The sequence below is a fragment of the Puma concolor genome, chromosome E4 (genome assembly GCF_028749965.1).
Source record: "Puma concolor isolate L17-30 chromosome E4, mPumCon1.1.hap2, whole genome shotgun sequence".
NCBI lineage: Eukaryota > Metazoa > Chordata > Mammalia > Carnivora > Felidae > Puma > Puma concolor.
The window spans coordinates 55,558,369-55,579,286 of record NC_141683.1 but is presented as its reverse complement, the minus strand read 5'-3'; the positions used below and the strand labels follow the sequence as shown (position 1 = coordinate 55,579,286).

The 20,918-nt window shown below is 38.3% G+C and overlaps 1 protein-coding gene across 5 annotated transcripts in view; it reads left to right on the top strand.

The window, feature by feature from the left end:
- Positions 1-10,526, top strand: part of SUCO (SUN domain containing ossification factor) — a 94,685-nt gene extending 84,159 nt beyond the window's left edge. For 4 of the 5 annotated variants that reach the window (XM_086693946.1, XM_086693943.1, XM_086693944.1 and 1 more), the window contains 2 exons: positions 7,259-7,314; positions 8,487-10,526. In XM_086693946.1, coding sequence (XP_086550072.1) covers positions 7,259-7,314; positions 8,487-8,930 — 500 coding nt within the window. In that variant the 3' untranslated portion in view covers positions 8,931-10,526. The remainder of the gene's footprint in view (positions 1-7,258; positions 7,315-8,486) is intronic. The other variant, XR_015246061.1, reaches the window with a different exon arrangement.
- The last annotated feature ends 10,392 nt before the right edge of the window (positions 10,527-20,918 follow it).

Sequence of the window (20,918 nt, the reverse complement as noted above, 5' to 3'; positions counted from 1 at the left end):
AATGGGTATGGGGGATGAGTATAATAGGTAAAGAGGATAAAGAGTATACCTGATGAACACGGAATAATGTATTCAATTGTTGAATCATTATACTGTACACCTGAAACTTATATAACACTGTATATAAATGTTTTAAAAAATTAAACCAGGTTCTTGAAAACAACATATGGTTGCATCTTGTGTTTTGATCAGCTCTTACAATCTTTGTCTTTAAATTGGTGTATTTAGACTGTTGATGTTTAAAGTGATTGTTGATATAGTTGGATTAATATTTACCATGTTTATTATTTGTTGTCCTTATTCTTTGTTCCAATTTTGTCTTTCTGAATTTTTAAAAAATGTTTATTTTTGAGAGATAGAGATAGCATGAGCAGGGGAGGAGCAAAGAGAGAGAGATACACAGAATCCGAAGCAGGCTCCAGGCTTTGAGCTGTCAGCACAGAGCCCAGTGTGGGGCTCGAACTCACAAACCGTGAGACCATGACCTGAGCCGAAGTCGGACGCTTAAACTGAGCCACCCAGGCACCCCCCCACCAATTTTGTCTTTCATACTTTCTCTGCCTTTTGTGCTTTTAATTCAGCATTGTACATAATCCCATATTTTCTCGGTTCTATTACTTTTCCTAGTGGTTGCCCTAGAGTTTGCAATATACATTTACAACTAATTCAAGTCTACTTTCAAATAACACTATACCACTTCATGGGTAGTACAACTATTTTATAATAACAAAATGTTTTTTTTCTCTTTTTCTTTTTTTGTCAAAATATTTGTAATTTCTCCGATCCATCCCTTGCTGTCATTCACTTCACTTCCATGGAAGCATATATATACATAAGCATATTCAAATACATTTTTGCTATTACTGTTTTGAACAAACTGTTATCTGTTAGATCAATTAAGATTAAGAAAAAGGTTGATTTTACCTTTAATTATTCCTTCTTTGAAGCTCTTCCTTTCTTTATGTAGATATCAGTTTCTGACCTATATTGTTCTCTAACTTTCTGAAGAACTAATTTTAACATTTTTTTGCAAGGCAGGTTTATTGCAACAAATTCCCTCAATTTTTTGCTTGTCTGAGAAAGCATTCCTCCCTCACTTGTGAAGGATAATTTCATAGGATATAGAATTCTAGATTGGTTTGTTTTTTCTCTCAATACTTTAAGCATTTCGTTCACTCTCTTGCATGATTTCTGAGGAAAAGTCAGATGTAACTTGTCTTTGCTCTTCTAGTGAGGTGTGTTTTTCTTCTGACTTTTCAGGAGTTTTTCTGTATCTTTGATTTTTTTGAAGTTTGTATGTGATATGTCTAGGTGTAGTGTTTTGGCATTTTTTCTGCCTTGTGTTGTCTGAGCTTCCTAGATCTGGGTTTTGGTGTCTGGCATTAATTTGGGGGAAATTCTCATTCTTTATTACTTCAGATCTTTCTTTTCCTTTCTCTTATTCTTGTCCTTCTGGTATGCTCATTACACACATGTTACACATTTTGTAGTTGTCCTGCACTTTTTGGATATTCAATTCTAGGGTTTTTTTTTCTTTTTTTTCTTTGCTTTTTGTATTTGTGTGTGTGATTTCTTTTTCCAGGATTTTATTTAAATTCAAGTTAGTTAATATACAGTGTAGTGTTGGTTTCAGGAGTAGAATTCAGTGATTCATCACTTACATGTGACATCCAGTGCTCATCCCAGCAAGTGGCCTCCTTAATGCCCATCATCCATTTAGCCCATCCCCCTACCCAACACCCCTCCAGTAACCCTTAGTGTGTTCTGTGTATTTAAGAGTCTCTTATGGTTTGCCTCCCTCTCTGTTTTTATCTTATTTTTCCTTCTCTTCCCCTGTGTTCATCTGTTGTGTATCTTAAATTCCACATAGGAGCAAAGTCATATGGCATTTGCCTTTCTCTGACTAATTTTGCTTAGCATAATACACTCTAGTTCCATCCATATTGTTTCAAATGGCAAGATTTCATTCTTTTTTGATCGCCAAGTATTATTCCATTGTATGTATACACCACATGTTCTTTATCCATTCATCAGTTGATGGACATTTGGGCTCTTAACACACTTTGGTTATTGTCAGTAGTGCTGCTATAAACGTTTGGGTGCATGTGTTCCTTTGAAATAGCACACTTGTATCCTTTGGATAAGTACCTAGTAGTGCAATTGCTGGGTCGTAGGGTGGTTTTATTTTTAATTGTTTGAGGACCCTCCATGCTGTTTTCCAGAGCCGCACCAGTTTGCATTCCCACCAGCAGTGCAAAAGAAATCCTCTTTCTCCGCATCCTCGCCAACATCTGTTGTTGCCTGAGTTATTAATTTTGTTTATTTATTTTTAAAATGCCGTGTAATTATTTGTTGAAAGATGGGGTATAACATAGTGGTGAGGTGTGGTGGTAAAGGAAGCATTCTGTAGTCCTATGATTAGGCCTCAGGCTTTTGGTGAGCTTTTGTTCCTGACTGTAAACTTCACCAGTGCTTCTCAGCCTTCCCCTTTCCCTTAGGCAGGTTAGGCTCCAATAAAACACCAGTAGGTGCGACTCTACTGAAATAGATCTCCTAAAGTCAGACCTTGTTAAGAAAAACAGATGGGGTGCCTCGATGGCTCAGTCGGTTAAGTGTCCGACTTTGGCTCAGGTCATGATCTCACAGTTTATGAGTTCCGGCCCTATGTTGGGCTGTGTGCTGACAGCTCGGAGCCTGGAGCCTACTTCAGGTTCTGTGTCTCCTTCTCTGCCCCCCTCGTGTTCTGTTTGGCTTGCTTTCAAAAATAAATAAACATTAAAAAATTTAAAACCTCACAAAACTGTGTGGGCTCCCCTCTTGGAGTCCCCTTTGGACTTTCTTTTTTTTTTTTTTTTTTTTTTTAATCTTTATTTTTGAGAGAGAGAGAGAGAGAGTACAAGCAGGGGAGGAACAGAGAGAGAGGGAGACACAGAATATGAAGCAGGCGCCAGGCTCCAAGCTGACATCAGAGAGCCTGATGTGGGCTCGAACTCACAGACTGAGAGATCATGACCTGAGCCAAAGTCAGAAGCTTGGCCAATTGAGTTACCCAGGTGCCATCCCCCCTGGGACTTCTTAACTTACAGATATATCCACACTGAACATCCAGCAATTTATCAATTGTAGTTCAGGTTTTCCTACCCGGGCACTGTTCCCACAGAGGTTTCTGCCCAGGCAATTTGTGATTGTATCTGCCTATCTCCAGGTTTTGTGACAGCAGTTTTCCTTGTGACCTCACTTCTCTGAAGTATCTAAGAAGAGTTATTTTTCAGTTTGTTCAGTCTTATACTTGTTGTTATGACAGAGTGGCAACTTCTGTGAATACAGGCACACCTTTTGAGACTAAAGAGAATTTTGTTTCTTCCTTTCCAATCCGTGTAGTTTTTATTTGCTTTGTTTCCCTAACTGCAGTGGCAGTTTTTTAAATGTTGAATAGAAGTGGTTGGTAGGCACCTTTGTCTTGTTCCCATTCTTAAAGGGAAAACTCTTAGTGTTAAGGATTATGTGTGTCATAGGTGTTTTGTAGATACCTATTATCTAAGGAAGTTCCTCTCTCCTGTTTTTTTTTTTAAATTTTTTTTTTTTTTTTTTCAACGTTTATTCACTTTTGGGACAGAGAGAGACAGAGCATGAACGGGGGAGGGACAGAGAGAGAGGGAGACACAGAATCGGAAACAGGCTCCAGGCTCTGAGCCATCAGCCCAGAGCCCGACGCGGGGCTCGAACTCCCGGACCGCGAGATCGTGACCTGGCTGAAGTCGGACGCTTAACCGACTGCGCCACCCAGGCGCCCCTCTCCTGTTTTTTTTTTAAAGTTTATTTTTGAGAGAGAGAGAGCGTGAGCACAAGTTGGGGAGGGGCAGAGAGAGAATCCCAAGCAGGCTCTGCTGTCAGCGTAGAGTCTGACGTGGGGCTCAATCCCACGAAACTCTGAGACCATGACCTGAGCTGATATCAAGCGGCAGAGGCTTAATGAACTGAGGCACCCAGGCACCTCCCTCTCTCTTCTTAGTTTGCTGATAGTTCCTCTCCCCCATGAATCTCTGTTTAATTTTACCAGATACTTTTTCAGTTTCTTTTAAGATGATCGTTTCTAATCTCTTATTAAAATTATACTAATTGATTTTCTGGAGTCATACTCTTATTACATTCTTAATAAATACAAGTTGGCATGATATGTTATTTACATGTGTGTTTTTTGTGTCTATATTGTTAATTTCATGTAATTCTGTTTGATACTAAGGAATTTTGCTGTCTATTGTTCATGAATAAGATTAGTATATAATTTTTTATTTCTCAGATTGTTGGGTTTTGTTGTGTATAAAGCTTATATTATAAAACCAGATGGCCAGTGCTCTCTTATTTTCTCAGGAAGAGTTTAAAATTATAATTATTTCTTTTTTGAATTATTAGTCACATAGGTCCAGTCCAGAATCTTCTTTGTAAAAGGCTTTTAATTCAGGTTATAGGAACCTGATTTTTTTTGTCAATTTAAATTAAAAATTTCCATGAACTTTTCCATTTCGTCTAAATGTTAAAATTTATTAGCATAAAGTTATTCATGTATCTTTTATCTAGTGACTGTTTTTATTATTCCTCCCTTTCCTTGAAACTTTTTGTTAGAGAAGAAGGACATTCTTTTTTGCTATCAGTAGAATAGAAGTTGTGCATTATTTTTAACATGTTCTGGTACCTTAGAATTTACAAGTACTCATCGAAGTCTGCAGTTAACCCGTTCTTTCACCTTTTCTTGAATAATACAAAGATCTTTTATCCCCAGCTTGATATATATGTTACTGTTTTGTGTATTTAAATTCTATTTGTTTTGCTTGGTATACAATTATTATTTTTTACACTAGCATTCATTTACATTTATCCACAGATATACTGATTTCTTAATTCTTCAGTTCTTTGAATCTCTCATTTAGTATCTTTTATCAATAGTGGGAAAATTGTTGTTATTGTTGTTTTTTGAGAGAGAGTATGCTCCTGTGCTTGTGTGCGAGTTGGCGGCGGGGGTGGGGGGCAGTGGGGAGAGAATCTTAAGCAGGCTCCATGCCCAGCACGGAGCCCAACAAAGGGCTCAATCTCACCACTGTGAGGTCATGACCTGAGCTGAAATTGAGTTAGACGCTTAACCAGCTGAGCCACCCAGACACCCCAATACTGGAAAATTCTTAACCACTTCCCCCCAAAATATTACCTCTACCTCATTCTCTTTTAGAGTCTCCATTTAATTAAATCCTTCTCAGTTTATCCCCCTTGTCTCCTAAACTCTGTTCTTTTTGCCATTCTGTGCTATATTTGGATGATTTCTTCTGATCTCTTTTCCAGGCCACACATTCTTCAGCTATCTGTAGTCTGCTGTTAAATTCTTCCATTAAGGTTTTAATTTCAGTTATTACATTTTCCATTTCTAGGAATTCTTTTAGTATTTTTTTAAACATCTAGGTCCCTTTTGTGTTTCCTGCAGATATTTTCAAGCTTGTTTTTTATTTAAACATAGTAAGTATAACTGCCTTTGTGGTCTGTGTTTGATAATTCTAATATCTTAAATCTTTGTGAGTCTGTTCATTAATTGTCTCTGCAGCCTCTTGCTCAGGTGCTTAGTGTCTTTCTGTGCTTTGTGTTGGTCCTTCTCTTTGAAAAATTATTTGTAGGGATAATTTGAGAGCTAAAAGGTAGGTCTTTATTCCAGAGAGAATTTGTGTTTGCTTTACATTCACAATACTTTATATTTATGCCATGAGGTTACTTGGACCACCAGGTGGTCCCTGCATCGCATGGGTTAATTCTTTCTCTGAGGGTATATAGTTCTTTAGAGTCCCAGCTTACTGTGAGGAGAGTCAGGGTATCTTACTAGACTGTTACTTTGGGTGGGCCCTAAGGTTTGATTTCTGATTCATTACCTTGATACCATTAGACCTGAAGTTCACATACTCTTGCATTGGCAAATGCCGTCAGGACAGAAGTGACTTTTGTGTTCCACTTGACTATCGGGATTCCTATTTTTCATTCACATTTGGAATGGAGATTACCTACTTGATCTTGGCCGCTCTTCAGAGCTTTTAGTGATTTTTGTTTTTTAAAATCCATATTTTAGCTGCATTGAGCAGAGAAGGTGATCTGAGTAACAGTTAACAACCATTTCTAGAAGTAGGTGTCATTTTTTTAAATAAATTGACTTGAGTAAGATTAGTAATCTGATAGAAATGACTAAAGAGGAATGTCTTTATACTTTTGGTATATTTTTATGAATTTGATATAGTTTATATATTTTGATACTTTTATGTATTTGATGACTTTGTCAACAGATTTCTAAGACATAATGTAAAAAAACTGTAATTGGTTGAATCATGTCATTAGTTAATTTGCAGTATATGAAGTTTTATAGTGAATTTTGCAACTTATAAACTTCTGGCTCTGTCAGACCATACATTGTTTACTTTTAATGGGTTGAATGAGTCTGAAATCTCATTTATCTTGTCAGTCAAATGTCTTGTCAAGATGTGTATCTTGTCAGTGTCAGAATGGTATACAGCTGTCTTGAATGTGCTTAATGAAATCTTAGAAACCTAAAATGAATATTTCTAATTTACTCACCTTGCCAGAAGTATTTATTCATTATTGTTTATGATTATATTCATTATTATAATTATAATTATGTATTCATTATTGCTTATAATTTATATTGCATGCTTAAGCTATTTTTAGATTTTGGAGTTCATAGTTTCAGTCACAGTAAAATACAATTAGAAAAAGCGTCTTAAATCTGTTTTTTGTGTGTATGCTCTTTTAACTGGCTTTCATACCTGGTCACAACTGCTTGTTGTACATGATTAACCCACATTTGTGACACAGTGTAGTTTAGTCTTTTAGGGAAATACTCAAATGATTTGTAGGTTTGTTATTAGCTTACCTGGTGATGTTATACTTCTCATCAGGTAAGAGGTTAGGGCTGGGCCCAAGGAAGGATCCTTACTGTGTTGGCTGATAGCTAGCTGTCTGTCAGTTAGAAACTTAGGGAAGTTATTTGAAGGTGACCAGTCAAGCCCAAAATAAGAATGGTACCATCTCCCACCTTGTTACTTTTCACTAATTTAAAATGCATAAATATACGCTTAATCTGGTATAATTATAAATTCATTGGATCTGTTAGGAAAATAATCACTAAAGGATAATATGTAATATTTTATAGTGTTTATCATGCATAATCTACTTTACATTTTAAAACTTTTTTTAAAATTTTTTCTTATAGTAGACCCAAATGATTTGTACATCGTAGAACCCCTCAAGTTCTCTCCAGAAAAAAAGGTAATATTTTGATCCTTTTTAAGTATATTGTATTACTTGGTACTAGATGAGGAAATAGCTTGAAAGGTTTGATATAACTGGTCCTTAAATTCTACTGTTTACTTTCAGTTATAGTAATAACACAAATAAATGTTACAAAGGTCAGCAAACTATGACTCACAAGCTGTATCTGGCCTGTGGCCTGTTTTGTATGGGCCTGGAGCCATCTTTAAAGGGTTGTAAAATAAAAAAAGAATATGCAAGAGAGACAGTATGTGAAATACAAAGGCTAAAATACTTACTGCCTGGCCCTTTACAGAAAAGGTTTGCTTTTCTGTGAAGCAAGTTTATGTGAGAAAGCAAGTTATGTGAGAAAACTGAAACTCGGAGATTTTGTCTTCTTGGAATGATCCATTAAATGAGTAGCAAAACTCAAAATAATACTATGGTTTTTTCCGTTTTGCCTCTCAAAGTAAGTTGTACTCTTTTTGATTAGAGGTGATGGTCTCTAGGTGAAAGAACTTGGACTTGAGAGACAAATAAATCCAGGATTCAATCCCAACCTGGCCACTTGCTGTGTTGCAACTTGAGCAGAGAACCAAACCTGTGGACCTTGGTTTTCTCATTTAGTAACCAGGGATAAAGTACCCCCTTCTCAGGGTTGGTAAGGAAGATACACCTGAAAGCAACTTGTGTGGTACCTGGTGCTTAGTAGGTACACAGCTGTTAGTTATCACCCCCTAAGTCTATTGTCAGAGATGGCAGCTAAGAGGGTTTTTTTTTTTTTAATGTTGTGTTTAGTTTTTGAGAGAGCCTGTGCAAGTGTGTGCTAGTGGGGGAGGGGCAGAGAAAGAGGGGGACAGAAAATCTGAAGCATGACAGGGTGACAGCAGCGAGCCCAGTGCAGAGCTTGAGCTCACAAACCGTGAGCTCATGACCTGAACCGAAGTCGGACGCTCAACTGACTAAGCCACTCCGGCACCCCAAAAGAGTTTTGACTGAGTGTATTTACAAAATGAGAAGGTAATGGTGGTATCTATGCAGAACATAACAGGACGTCACGCTGTTCATAATGCTGTTTCACTTTTCACTGGGAGCTGGCACTTTCCTCCATTAGTTCAGCTCTCCAGGTGTTTTGAGAGGTTAACTATTGGAAGTCTAATAACTACCCTTTTTAAAAATTTGTGTTCTAGAAAAAACGCTGCAAGTACAAAACTGAAAAAATTGAAACCATAAAGCCGGCAGACCCACTGCACCCGGTAGCCAATGGAGACCTAAGAGGAAGGAAGCCCTTTATGAACCAGAGAGACTTTTCTAATATGGGCGAAGTGTATCACTCTTCTTATAAGGGCCCCCCATCTGAAGGAAGCTCAGAAACATCATCACAGTCTGAAGAGTCTTATTTTTGTGGCATTTCAGCTTGCACAAGTCTGTGCAATGGACAGTCCCAAAAGACAAAAACTGAGAAGAGGGCTTTAAAACGAAGGCGATCTAAAGTCCAAGACCAAGGAAAACTGATAAAAACTCTAATACAGACTAAGTCAGGATCATTGCCGAGCCTGCATGACATAATCAAAGGAAACAAAGAGATCACCGTGGGAACATTTGGTGTCACAGCAGTCTCGGGACATATCTAAAATGAAGAGAACTTTTCATACTGGAGACTTTTTTTTGTTGTTCTTTGAAGAACAGTCTGTGGTATTTGAAGGGTTTGGGGGAGGGAGAAAATATTAATGGGAAAAGTATTCAGAAATTATGGTTTCTGCCTTTTTAAAACAGTAGGTGGGATTGTGTCAATCTTGATTAATGAGCTGCAGTTTTACAAGGCTGATCACTTCCTACAGGGACAATGGTAGACATTTTATAAAGATGTTTTTTCACAGATTAATTACTGGGACAAACATAATTTGGAAGCCCAGTTCCTTTGGGTGGGATAGGAATGAAAGCCTAAACCTCTTCCTTTAGCTTTGTTCCTATTTCTTGCACCTTCCCATATTTATGTGCCTTTCGTCTATTTATAACGCCACTGGAAGAGGAGGGAGAACTTTTTCTGTCGTTTGATTTCTTTTATAACTTTGTTAGTTTTTTGAAGCTGCAAACACTACAAGGCTTTAAGGTGATCTGTGCCTGAAGTTCAGTAATGTGGGTCAGACAGTGTAAAGTCCTACAGATTTGCCGACTAGACTTCTGTTTAGCAAACTCACTGGAAACAAAAAAAATTGCTGGAATTTTTAAGTCTTACTCTTTTCGGTAAATGGCGATACTGGTATTTTCATTTAACTTGTTCACACTAGTTTTTCTCTAGTTACTAAATGAGAAAAAAGCCTACAAGATCTTTTCTTGCAAGTGACTGGTATTTGCAAATAAATTTTTTATAAATTCACCTTTCAGACACATTTAACCATTTGTAAAGGATTTCTTTAGCTACATTACATTTTAAACATTCACAATGAGCACTAATCCTCCAGACTTTCTGGTCAGTGTTTCCTGTTACTGCAGATGGAACATTTGAAGGTTTGTCAAATGAGCCCAGGTCTCATGTGATATAATCACTGCCTATGTCCATATACCCAGAACCAGTTAGTGAGTTTGTCAAACCTTGTCTAATTGGTCAAGTCTAAAGGGATTATTATTCCTTGATGTTTGCTTTGTATTGGCTACAGATGTGCAGAGGTATACATGTGCGATGTCAATGTGTCTGTCTTCATTTTGTCTTTTTTTTTCTTTAAAAATAATTGGCAGTGACTGTATTTGAAGAAAATGATTTCTTAGTGTGTGTTTGTACAGTAATGAGTGAAAGTGGAAAGTTTCTTTTTGAAAGGGAGCGAATTGACCATTTTGTGTTATAAGATTTAAGTTATAACTTATTGAGCACTTTTAGTAATAACTGTTTTTAAATCTGTCTAATACCTTTCTGGGGGTATTGTTTGTAATGTGACCTATTTAAAGCCTTTTTTGTTTGTTTAAGTTGCTGCTTTTAGGTTAACAGTATGTTTTAGATGATTTAAATTTTTTTCCAGTCTGTACAATTAGCCATTCAGAGCAAGAGGGCCTGATTGTATAGAAACTCACTGAAAAGAGGTCCAGAGGGGAGCAGAGCGAGGGCGGGAAGTTCCACATCCGTGTCAGCACCCAGTGTTGTGGAAAGATGACTTTCAATATGTAACTACAGAGCTGTAGTGCCATTAGAAACTGTGAATTTCCAAATAAATCCGAACACTTGTCTTTATTAATTACTGGCTCTTCTGTTCTTTGAAGGAGAACTTACAAATGTATTCACCCTGAACACAGATTGAAGTTTTGCCGCTTTGAAAACTAAATACAGCAACATCCCATTACATAATTGATCACATTTAAGGCAACTCTAAACTGACTGAACTTACACATAAACATTTTGTTCCCTGTACAATCAAAATTTCACCATTTGAAACACAAAAAGGACAGTTTTGATCTTTATTCAGGGGAATACATGTCTGTTTTCCTCTTATCAGGTGCCATCTTGAGGACGATTAATTTTTCATTGTTTCCACATTTTACAATTTGGGGTTTATTTTTCCTCTCTGAGGTTAGGCCCACATGAGGAGAAAAAAAAGTTCTTGCCATTTGTAGATTTGCACCTGGTAAGAAGCAGTGTATACATAATAAGCTCTCAGAGGTCCTTGAGAGTCAACCTCATTCTATTTTATTTCTTGTAACATTAGGCATTAAAACAGCATACAATGAAAGGAAACTGGGGGATTTTAAGAGCAAAGATGCCAAGTAAAGCGGTTCCTTTAACTGGATTTTTAAAAACACTGTGTTACACATACATACAATTTGAGGAATTAGTTTTTTGTAAGTCTTGTATGGGAAAACAGTGGTTCTCTACTCTCTGCCACTACACGCCCCCCCCCCCCCCGGCCCCACCACTGCCTTTCCCCACCAAGGATTGTTTGCTTTGCAACAGCATCCTTTTCAGCTCTTGTCTTATTTTACCACTTAATGGTTTTCCAGTTTAAGAGGTGTTCTCAGTTTGAATATATAAGCTTACATACATGAATATGAAGTAGATCTATTTGTTAACCTACTTGGACAAACCTACGTAAGATTGCAGTATATGAAGTAACATGTCAATTTAGAAATACTGCTTTTCTAAAATCTGTATTTTCATAGGGGGTGCCTGAGTGGCTCAATCAGTCAAGTGTCCAATTCTGGATCTCAGGGTCTTGAGTTCAAGCCTTCCATTGGGCTCCACGCTGGGTATGGAGCCTACTTAAAAAGGAATGAATGAATCTGCATTTCATAGAACAAATTTATTAAAAAACCTCATGCTTTTCCCCAGCTTTTTAATTTGAAAATTTTAAAATCCACAGAAAAGTTGAATATCCATTCACCTTTACCCAGATCCAGCAGTTAACATTTTTAGTTTGTTTTTTCTGTGCGTGTGTCTGTGTGTGTGTGTCTATTTGCATACACAGCCATGCACAGAACATTATTTTGGGTGAACCATTTGAAAGTCGGGACACTATGAGCCTTCACCCCTAAATGCTTAAGCATGTGTTTCCTAAGAATAAGGACATTCAGCTATGTAGCCACAATACTAGTATCATGCCTAAGAAAGTTAATAATTCCAGAATCTAATACACAGTCTGTAGTCAGATTTTTCCAGTTGTCTTCTGTGGACACTTTTGTTTTTTTGGTCCAAGGTCCAGTCAAGTTCATTTGGTTGTATTGTCTGTTTAGGTTTTGTTTTTTTTTTTTTTTTTTTTAAGTTTATTTTATTTTTGAGAGACAAAGAGCACAAGCAGGGGAAGGGCAGAGACAGAGGGTGTGAGAGAGAGAATCCCAAGCAGGCTGTGCACTGCCAGGGCAGAGCCCAACACGGGGCTCAAACCCACAAACCGCGAGATCATGACCTGAGCCTTAAAGTCAAGAGTTGGACACTTAACTGACTGAGCCACCCAAGTGCCCCTATTTAGGTTCTTTTAAGTCAATACAGATGGCTTTATGACTTTGCATGTCTTCCTTGTGCTTATTTTCTCTGAATCATTCCAGTTTTAGTGTATGGGCTACCAAAGTGGGCACTAAGAGCTTTTCAAGTGATGTGTTCATACTGTTACTAAATTTTATCCCAACCCACAAGTATCCGTTTGTATAACATTAAGACATTAAAAAATATCTTACGGGAACATGTATTCATGACCCCTGCATCATACCCCACTTAATAGGTTACTTTCAAAATTAATCTTTAGAATATTTGTTTCCAACAGAGTTCATCACTTGCAACTGTAAAGTCATACACCCTAGACTACCAACTGAGGGTTACATTTTTTAATAAAGCATGTATTAAAACCCACCAAATGCCAATTGTGAACATAAAGTAGATAAATCTGAGCAAACATAAGCATTTGTGATTTTTATTATTCTCCCCTTTTTAAAATGTTTTTTATAATTTTATTTTTTTAATTTATATCCACATTAGCATATGATTTCAATAGTAGATTCCTTAATGCCCCTTACCCATTTAGCCCATCCCCCCTCCCACAACCCCTCCAGCAACCCTCTGTTCTCCATACTTAAGAGTCTCTTACGTTTCATCCCCCTCCATTTTTATATTATTTTTGTTTCCGTTCCCTTATGTTCATCTGTTTTGTCTCTTAAAGTCCTCATATGAGTGAAGTCATACGATTTTTGTCTTTCTCTAATTTCACTTACCATAATACCCTCCAGTTCCATCCACATAGTTATATATGGCAAGATTTCATTATTTTTGATTGCCGAGTAATACTCCATTGTGTGTGTGTGTGTGTGTGTGTGTGTGTGTGTGTGTGTATACATATATATATATATATATATATATATATATATATATACCACATCTTCTTTATCCATTCATCCATCGATGGACATTTGGGCTCTTTCCATACTTTAGCTATTGTTGATAGTGCTGCTATAAACATGGGGGTGCACGTGTCCCTTCGAAATAGCACACCTGTATCCCTTGGATAAATACCTAGTAGTGCGATTGCTGGGTTGTAGTTCTATTTTTAATGTTTTGAGGAACCTCCATACTGTTTTCCAGAGTGGCTGCATCAGTGTGCATTCCCACCAGCAATGCAAAGGAGATCCTCTTTCTCCGCATCCTCGCCAACATCTGTTTGTTGGCTGAGTTGTTAATGTTAGACATTCTGACAGGGGTGAGGTGCTATCTCATTGTGGTTTTGATTTGTAGTTCCCTGATGATGAGTGATGTTGAGCATTTTTGCATGTGTCGGCCATCTGGATGTCTTCTTTGGAGAAGTGTCTATTCGTGTCTTTTGCCCATATCTTCTCTGTATTATTTGTTTTTTTGGGTGTTGAGTTTGATAAGTTCTTTATAGATTTTGGATACTAACCCTCTATCTGATATGTCGTTTGCAAATATCTTCTCCCATTCTGTCAGTTGCCTTTTAGTTTTGCTGATTGTTTCCTTCACTGTGCAGAAGCTTTTTATTTTGATGAGGTCCCAATAGTTCATTTTTGCTTTTGTTTCCCTTGCCTCTGGAGACATGTTGAGTAAGAAGTCGCCGCAGCCAAGATCAAGGAGGTTTTTTCCTGCTTTCTCCTCGAGAATTTTGATGGCTTTCTGTCTTACATTTAGGTCTTTCATCCATTTTTAGTTTATTTTTGTGTAGGGTGTAAGAAAGTGGTCCAGGTTCATTTTTCTGCATGTCACTGTCCAGTTTTCCCAGCACGACTTGCCGAAGAGACTGTCTTTATTCCATTGGATATTCTTTCCTGCTTTGTCAAAGATTAGTTGGCCATACTTTTGTGGGTCCATTTCTGGGTTCTCTATTCTATTCCATTGATCTGAGTGTCTGTTCTTGTGCCAGTACCATACTGTCTTGATGATTACAGCTTTGTAATACAGCTTGAAGTCTGGGATTGTGATGCCTCCTGCTTTGGTTTTCTTTTTCAAGATCGCTTTGGCTATTCGGGGTCTTTTCTGGTTCCATACAATTTTTAGGATTGTTTATTCTAGCTCTGTGAAGAATGCTGGTGTTACTTTGATAGGGATTGCATTGAATATGTGGATTTCTTTGGGTAGTATTGATTTTTTAACAATATTTGTTCTTCCTATCCAGCAGCATGAAATCTTTTTCCATTTTTTTTTTTTTTTGTCTTCTTCAATTTCTTTCATAAGATTTCTACAATTTTCAGTGCATAGATTTTTCACCTCTTTGGTTAGATTTATTCCTAGGCATTTTATGGTTTTTGGTGCAATTGTAAATGGGATCGATTCCTTGATTTCTCTTCCTCTTGCTTCATTGTTGGTGTATAGGAATGCAACCAATTTCTGTGCATTGGTTTTATATCTGGCAACTTTGCTGAATTCATGAATCAGTTCTAGGAGTTTTTTCGTAGAATCTTTTGGGTTTTCCATATAGAGTATCATGTCATCTGCAAAGAGTGAAAGTTTGACCTCTTCCTGACCAATTTGGATGTCTTTTATTTGTGTTATCTGATTGCAGAGACTAAGACTTCCAATACTGTGTTGAATAACAGTGGTGATAGTGGGCATCACTGTCTTGTTCCTGACCTTAGGGGGAAAGCTCTCAATTTTTCCCCATTGAGGATGATATTAGCATTGGGTCATTCATATATGGCTTTTATGATCTTGAGGTATGATCCTTCTATCCCTACTTTCTTGAGGTTTTTTATCAAGAAAGGATGCTGTATTTTGTCAAATTCTTTCTCTGCATCTATTGAGAGATCATATGGTTCTTGTCCTTTTCTTTTTTATTGATGTGATGAATTACATTGATTGTTTTGCGGATATCGAACCAGCCCAGCATCCCAGGTATAAATCCCACTTGGTCATGGTGAATATTTTTTTTAATGTATTGTTGGATCTGGTTGGCTAATATCTTCTTGAGGATTTTTGCATCCATGTTCATCAAGGAAATTGGTCTATAATTCTCCTTTTTAGTGGGGTCTCTGGTTTTGGAATCAAGGTAATGCTGGCTTCATAAAAAGAGTATGGAAGTTTTCCTTCCACTTCTATTTTTTGGAACAGCTTCAAAAGAATAGGTGTTAACTCTTCCTTAAATGTTTGGTAGAATTCCCCTGGAAAGCCATCTGGCCCCGGACTCCTGTGTTTTGGAAGATTTTTGATTACTAATTCGGTTTCTTTCATTTATATATATATAATTTATTGTCAAACTGGTTCCCAGTGCTCATTCCAACAGGTGCCCTCCTCAATGCCCATCACCCACTTTCCCCTCTCCCCCAGCCCCCATTAACCCTCAGTTTGTTCTCAGTATTTAAGAGTCTCTTATGATTTGCTTTCCTCCCTCTCTGTAACTTTTTCCCCCCTTCTCCTTCCCCCTGGTCTTGTGTTAAGTTTCTCAAGATCCACATATGCGTGAAAACATATGGTATCTGTCTTTCTCTGCCTGACTTATTTCACTTAGCATAATACTCTCCACTTCCACCTACGTTTCTACAAATGGCCAGATTTCATTCTTTCTCATTGCCAAGTAGTATTCCATTGTATATATAAACGACATCTTCTTTATCCATTCGTCAGTTGATGGACACTTAGGCTCTTTCCATAATTTGGCTATTGTTGAAAGCGCTGCTATAAACATTGGGGTACAATGCCCCTATGTATCAGCCCTCCTGTATCCCTTGGGTAAATTCTTAGCAGTGCTATTGCTGGGTCATAGGGTAGATCTATTTTTAATTTTCTGAGGAAACTCCACATTGTTTTCCAGAGTGGCTGCACCAGTTTTCATTCCCACCAACAGTGCAAGAGGGTTCCCGTTTCTCCACATCCACTCCAGCATCTATAGTCTCCTGATTCAATTTCTTTACTGGTTATGGGTCTGTTCAAATTTTCTTTCTTCCTGGTTAAGTTTTGATAGTTTGTATGTTTCTAGGAATTTGTCCATTTCTTCCAGATTGCCCATTTTATTGGCATATACTTGCTCATAATATTCTCTTATTATTGTTTTTATTTCTGCTGTGTTGGTTGTGATCTCTCCTCTTTCATTCTTGATTTTATTCATTTGGGTCCTTTCCTTTATCTTTTTGATCAAACTGGCTAGTGGTTTATCAATTTTGTTAATTCTTTCAAAGAACCAGCTTCTGGTTTCATTGATTTGTTCTACTGTTTTTTTGGTTTCAATAGCATTAATTTCTGCTCTAATCTTTATTATTTCCTGTCTCCTGCTGGCTTTGGATTTTATTTGCTGTTCTTTTTCCAGCTCTTTAAGGCATAAGATTAGGTTCTGTATAGGAAATCTTTCTTCCTTCTTTAGGAAGGCCTGAATTGCTATATACTTTCCTCTTATGACTGCCTTCCTGCATCCCAGAGGTTTGGGGTTGTGGTGTTATCATTTTCATTGGCTTCCATGAACTTTTTAATTTCCTCTTTAACTTCTTGGTTAGCCCATTCATTCTTTAGTAGGATGTTCTTTTAGTCTCCCAAGTATTTGTTACCTTTCCAAATTTTTTCTTGTGGTTGATTTCAAGTTTCATAGCATTGTGGTCTGAAAATATGCACGGTATGATCTCGATCTTTTTGTTCTTGTTGAGGGCTGATTTGTGTCCCACTATGTGGTCTATTCTGGAGAACGTTCCATGTGCACTGGAGAAGAATGTATATTCCACTGCTTTAGGATGAAATGTTCTGAATATATCTGTTAAGTCCCTCTGGTCCAGTGTGTCATTCAAAGCCATTGTTTCCTTGTTGATTTTTTGATTAGATGATCTGTCCATTGCTGTGAGTGGGGTGTTGAAGTCCCCTACTATTATGGTATTACTGTCAATGAGTTTCTTTATGTTTGTGATTGATTTATATTTTTGGGTGTTCCACATTTGGCGCATAGATGTTTACATTTGTTAGGTCTTCTTGGTGGGTAGACGCCTTAATTATGATATAAAGCCCTTCTTCATCTCTTGATACAGTCTTTATTTTAAAGTCCAGATTGTCTGATATAAGTATGGCTACTCCAGCTTTCTTTTGTTGACCATTAGCATGATAGATGGTTCTCCATCCCCTTACTTTCAATCTGAAGGTGTCTTTAGCTCTAAAGTGGGTCTCTTGTAAACAGCATGTAGATGGGTCTTGTTTCTTTTTTTTTTTTTTTTTAATTTTTTTTTTTCAACGTTTATTTATTTTTGGGACAGAGAGAGACAGAGCATGAACGGGGGAGGGGCAGAGAGAGAGGGAGACACAGAATCGGAAACAGGCTCCAGGCTCTGAGCCATCAGCCCAGAGCCTGACGCGGGGCTCGAACTCACGGACCGCGAGATCGTGACCTGGCTGAAGTCGGACGCTCAACCGACTGCGCCACCCAGGCGCCCCAATGGGTCTTGTTTCTTATCCATTCTGTTACTCTATGTCTTTTGATTGGAGCATTGAGTCCATTGACGTTTAGAGTGAGTACTGAAAGATATGAATTTATTGCCATTATGTTGCTTGTAGAGTTGGAGTTTCTGGTGGTGTTCTCCAGTCCTTTCTAGTCTTTGTTGCTTTTGGTCTTTATTTATTTGTTTGTTTTTTCTCATCTTTTCTCCCCTCAGAGAGTCCCCCTTAAAATTTTTTGCAGGGCTGGTTTAGTGGTCACAAACTCCTTTAATTTTTGTCTGGGAAACTTTTTATCTCTCCTTCTATTTTGAATGACAGCCTTGCTGGATAAAGAATTCTTGGCTGCATATTTTTCTGATTCAGCACATTGAATACATCCTGCCACTCCTCTCTGGCCTGCCAAGTTTCTGTGGATAGGTCTGCTGCAAACCTGATCTGTCTTCCCTTGTAGGTTAGGGACTTTTTTTCCCTTTCTGCTTTCATGATTCTCTCCTTGCCTGAGTATTTTGTGAATTTGACTATGAGATGCCTTGTTGAAGGTCGGTTTTTGTTGAATCTAATGGGAGTCCTCTGTGCTTCCTGGATTTTGATGTCTGTGTCTTTCCCCAGGTTAGGAAAGTTTTCTGCTATGATTTGCTCACATAACCCTTCTACCCCTATGTCTCTATCTTCCTCTTCTGGGACCCCTATGATTCTAATGTTGTTCCTTTTTAATGAGTTATTGATTTCTCTAATTCTTAAATTGTGCTCTTTCACCTTAACTTCCCTCTTTTTTTCTGCTTCATTATTCTCCATAAGTTTGTTCTCTATATCTCTGATTCTCTGTTCTGCCTCATCCATCCTTGCCACTGTGACATCCATTCGAGATTGCAGCTCAGTTATAGCATTTTTTATTTCATCCTGACTAGCTTTTACTTCTTTTATCTCTGCAGAAAGGGATTCTATTTTCAACTCCAGCTAGTATTCTTATTATTGTGATTCTAAATTCTGGCTCTTGCTTGGTTAATTCCCTGGCTGTCGTTTCTTCCTGCTCTTTCTTTTGGGATGAATTCCTTCATTTGGTCATTTTGAAGGGAGAAAAGGAATTAATGAGGTAAAAAAATTAAAATTGAAAAAATATTAAAATTAAAAAATTAAAAACAAGCACACACACACACACACACACACACACACACACACAAAGTCTAATAAATGTTGTTAGATCCTAGGTGTGTTTTGGTCTGGGTGTTGAAAGGGGCTTGATTAGAGAAAAAAGGGGAAATAAAAAAAAGGAAAGAAATCATTTGAAAATTTGACACTAAAGTAGACTAAAATGAAATGATGGAAGTGAAATAGAATTTGAAAAAAATTTACACAAAAGTAGAAAATATAGTAGAAAAAAAATTAAAGAAAAATAGTTTTAATAAAAATTGAAAATAAAAATGAATTTTTTCTCTTTCTGTATTCAAGAAAATGAAAAGAAATGAAAAAGAGAAAAAAGAAAAAAGAAAGAAAGAAAATTGAATAGATGGTCCAGCGAACAGATTGAAATATGACTGAAATTACTTGGTTTTCCCCTAGAAGTCAAACTATGAAGCCTTTTATAGTCCATAAACTAAGCAGGTGGAGACTTGTGTTCCTGAAGAGCGAGGTTGGCCCAGTTGGGTGGGGCTTAGTGTAATGGCTCTGTACTCCACTAGATGGTGCTGCTAGCCTACTGGGGCGGATTGTTGTGGCGCTCGTAGGTGCGTGTGCGCACGCGTGGGAGTGGTGAAAATGGTGTCACCCAGCTACCCAGTCTCTAGTATCTGAATTCTGTTCTCCCTCATTAGCAATCGTGCACCCATCCTTTGTCTTCAGCTTCCTTCCACTCCCCGCTTTTACACAGTCCATGACCAAGCCCTAGGTAGACCCTTCCCCCTGAGTTTTGTCTCAGATGAGGCTGTGCTTCTCGACCCCTTACTTCTGAGGGACTGTGGCTTTGACCCTTTCTGCCCCTCTGTGGAAGGTCTCACTGAGCAATGGCCGGGTGCTGGCTGCACCCAGGAATATTCGTGGGACTGTGCTGCTGCTGACACCCAGAGACTGCGGCTGGGTGCCAGCCCATCCCAGAAAAAGTTTGCACGATTGTGTAGCAGCAGCGTTTCAGGGAATATGGAAAATCACATCACACATCTGGCACCAGGCTTCACCCTCAGTGACCTCGTTCCAGCACCAGCAAATGTGGTTTTCTCCTGGGTCCACTGGGGTCTTTGCCTGTGCAGGGGCCACACAGCCTCTACCACGTGTCCTCCCAGCAAGGGAACCGCCTCTCCCTGTGTGGCCTGAAGACTCCTGGACTCCACTCTACTCCTGGGGATTCACCCTTCCCACCAGAGCGCCACCGGGTATTGAGCTGCAGAGTTTCAGCCTCTGTGCTCCCCTGTTTATAGTTTTAACAGAATTTAAACCTTCTCCTTTCTCCTTTCTCCGTCTTTAGTTCAGTCCCTGTGGCTGTTTCCACTTTCTCTCCAGTGCTTTGTGGGGGGGGGGGGGGGGGGATGCTTTTCCTGTATTCTTCCCCCCCATCTCAGCCCTCTCTCCTCATGCAAAAGTGGCTCCCTGCCCTCCACGGCTTCTCTCTCCCCCAGTTCACCTTTCCACACCACATACCTGCTGAGTTCTGTGGTTCAGGTTGTGAAGATTATTGTGTTAATCCTCAGATACGTTTTCTAGGTGTGCAGGATGGTTTAGTGTTGGTCTGGCTGTATTTCATGAACATGAGACACACAAAAAACTCCCATGTTGTTCTGCCATCTTGGCTCCTCCCTATTTCCCCCTTTTTTATTGAAGTATACTTGACACACAATGTTATGTCAGTTTCAGGTATGCAACATGGTGATTGGATAACTCCATGTACTGTGCTCCCCACAAGTGTAGCTGCCATCTGTCACCACACAGCGCTATTACAGCACCGTTGACTACATCCCCTGTGTGGTACTTTTCATCCCTGTGACTACTCATTTCGTAACTGGAAGCCTGTGTCTCCCACTCCCTTCATCCATTTCACCAATCCCTAACCCCCCGCTCCTCTGGCAGCCATCAGTTTGTTGTCTTTATTTATCAGTCTTAATTTATAGGTTTCTGCCTATTTGTTTTGGTTTTTAGATTTCATATATAAGTGAAATCATAGTATTTGTTTTTACCTGACTTATTTTACTTAGTGCCATACCCTTTAGGTACCCAACCATGTTGTTGCAAATGGCAAGATCTCACTTTTTTTTATAACTAATATTCCATTGTATGTATGTGTATCTATCTGTCTACCTGTCTG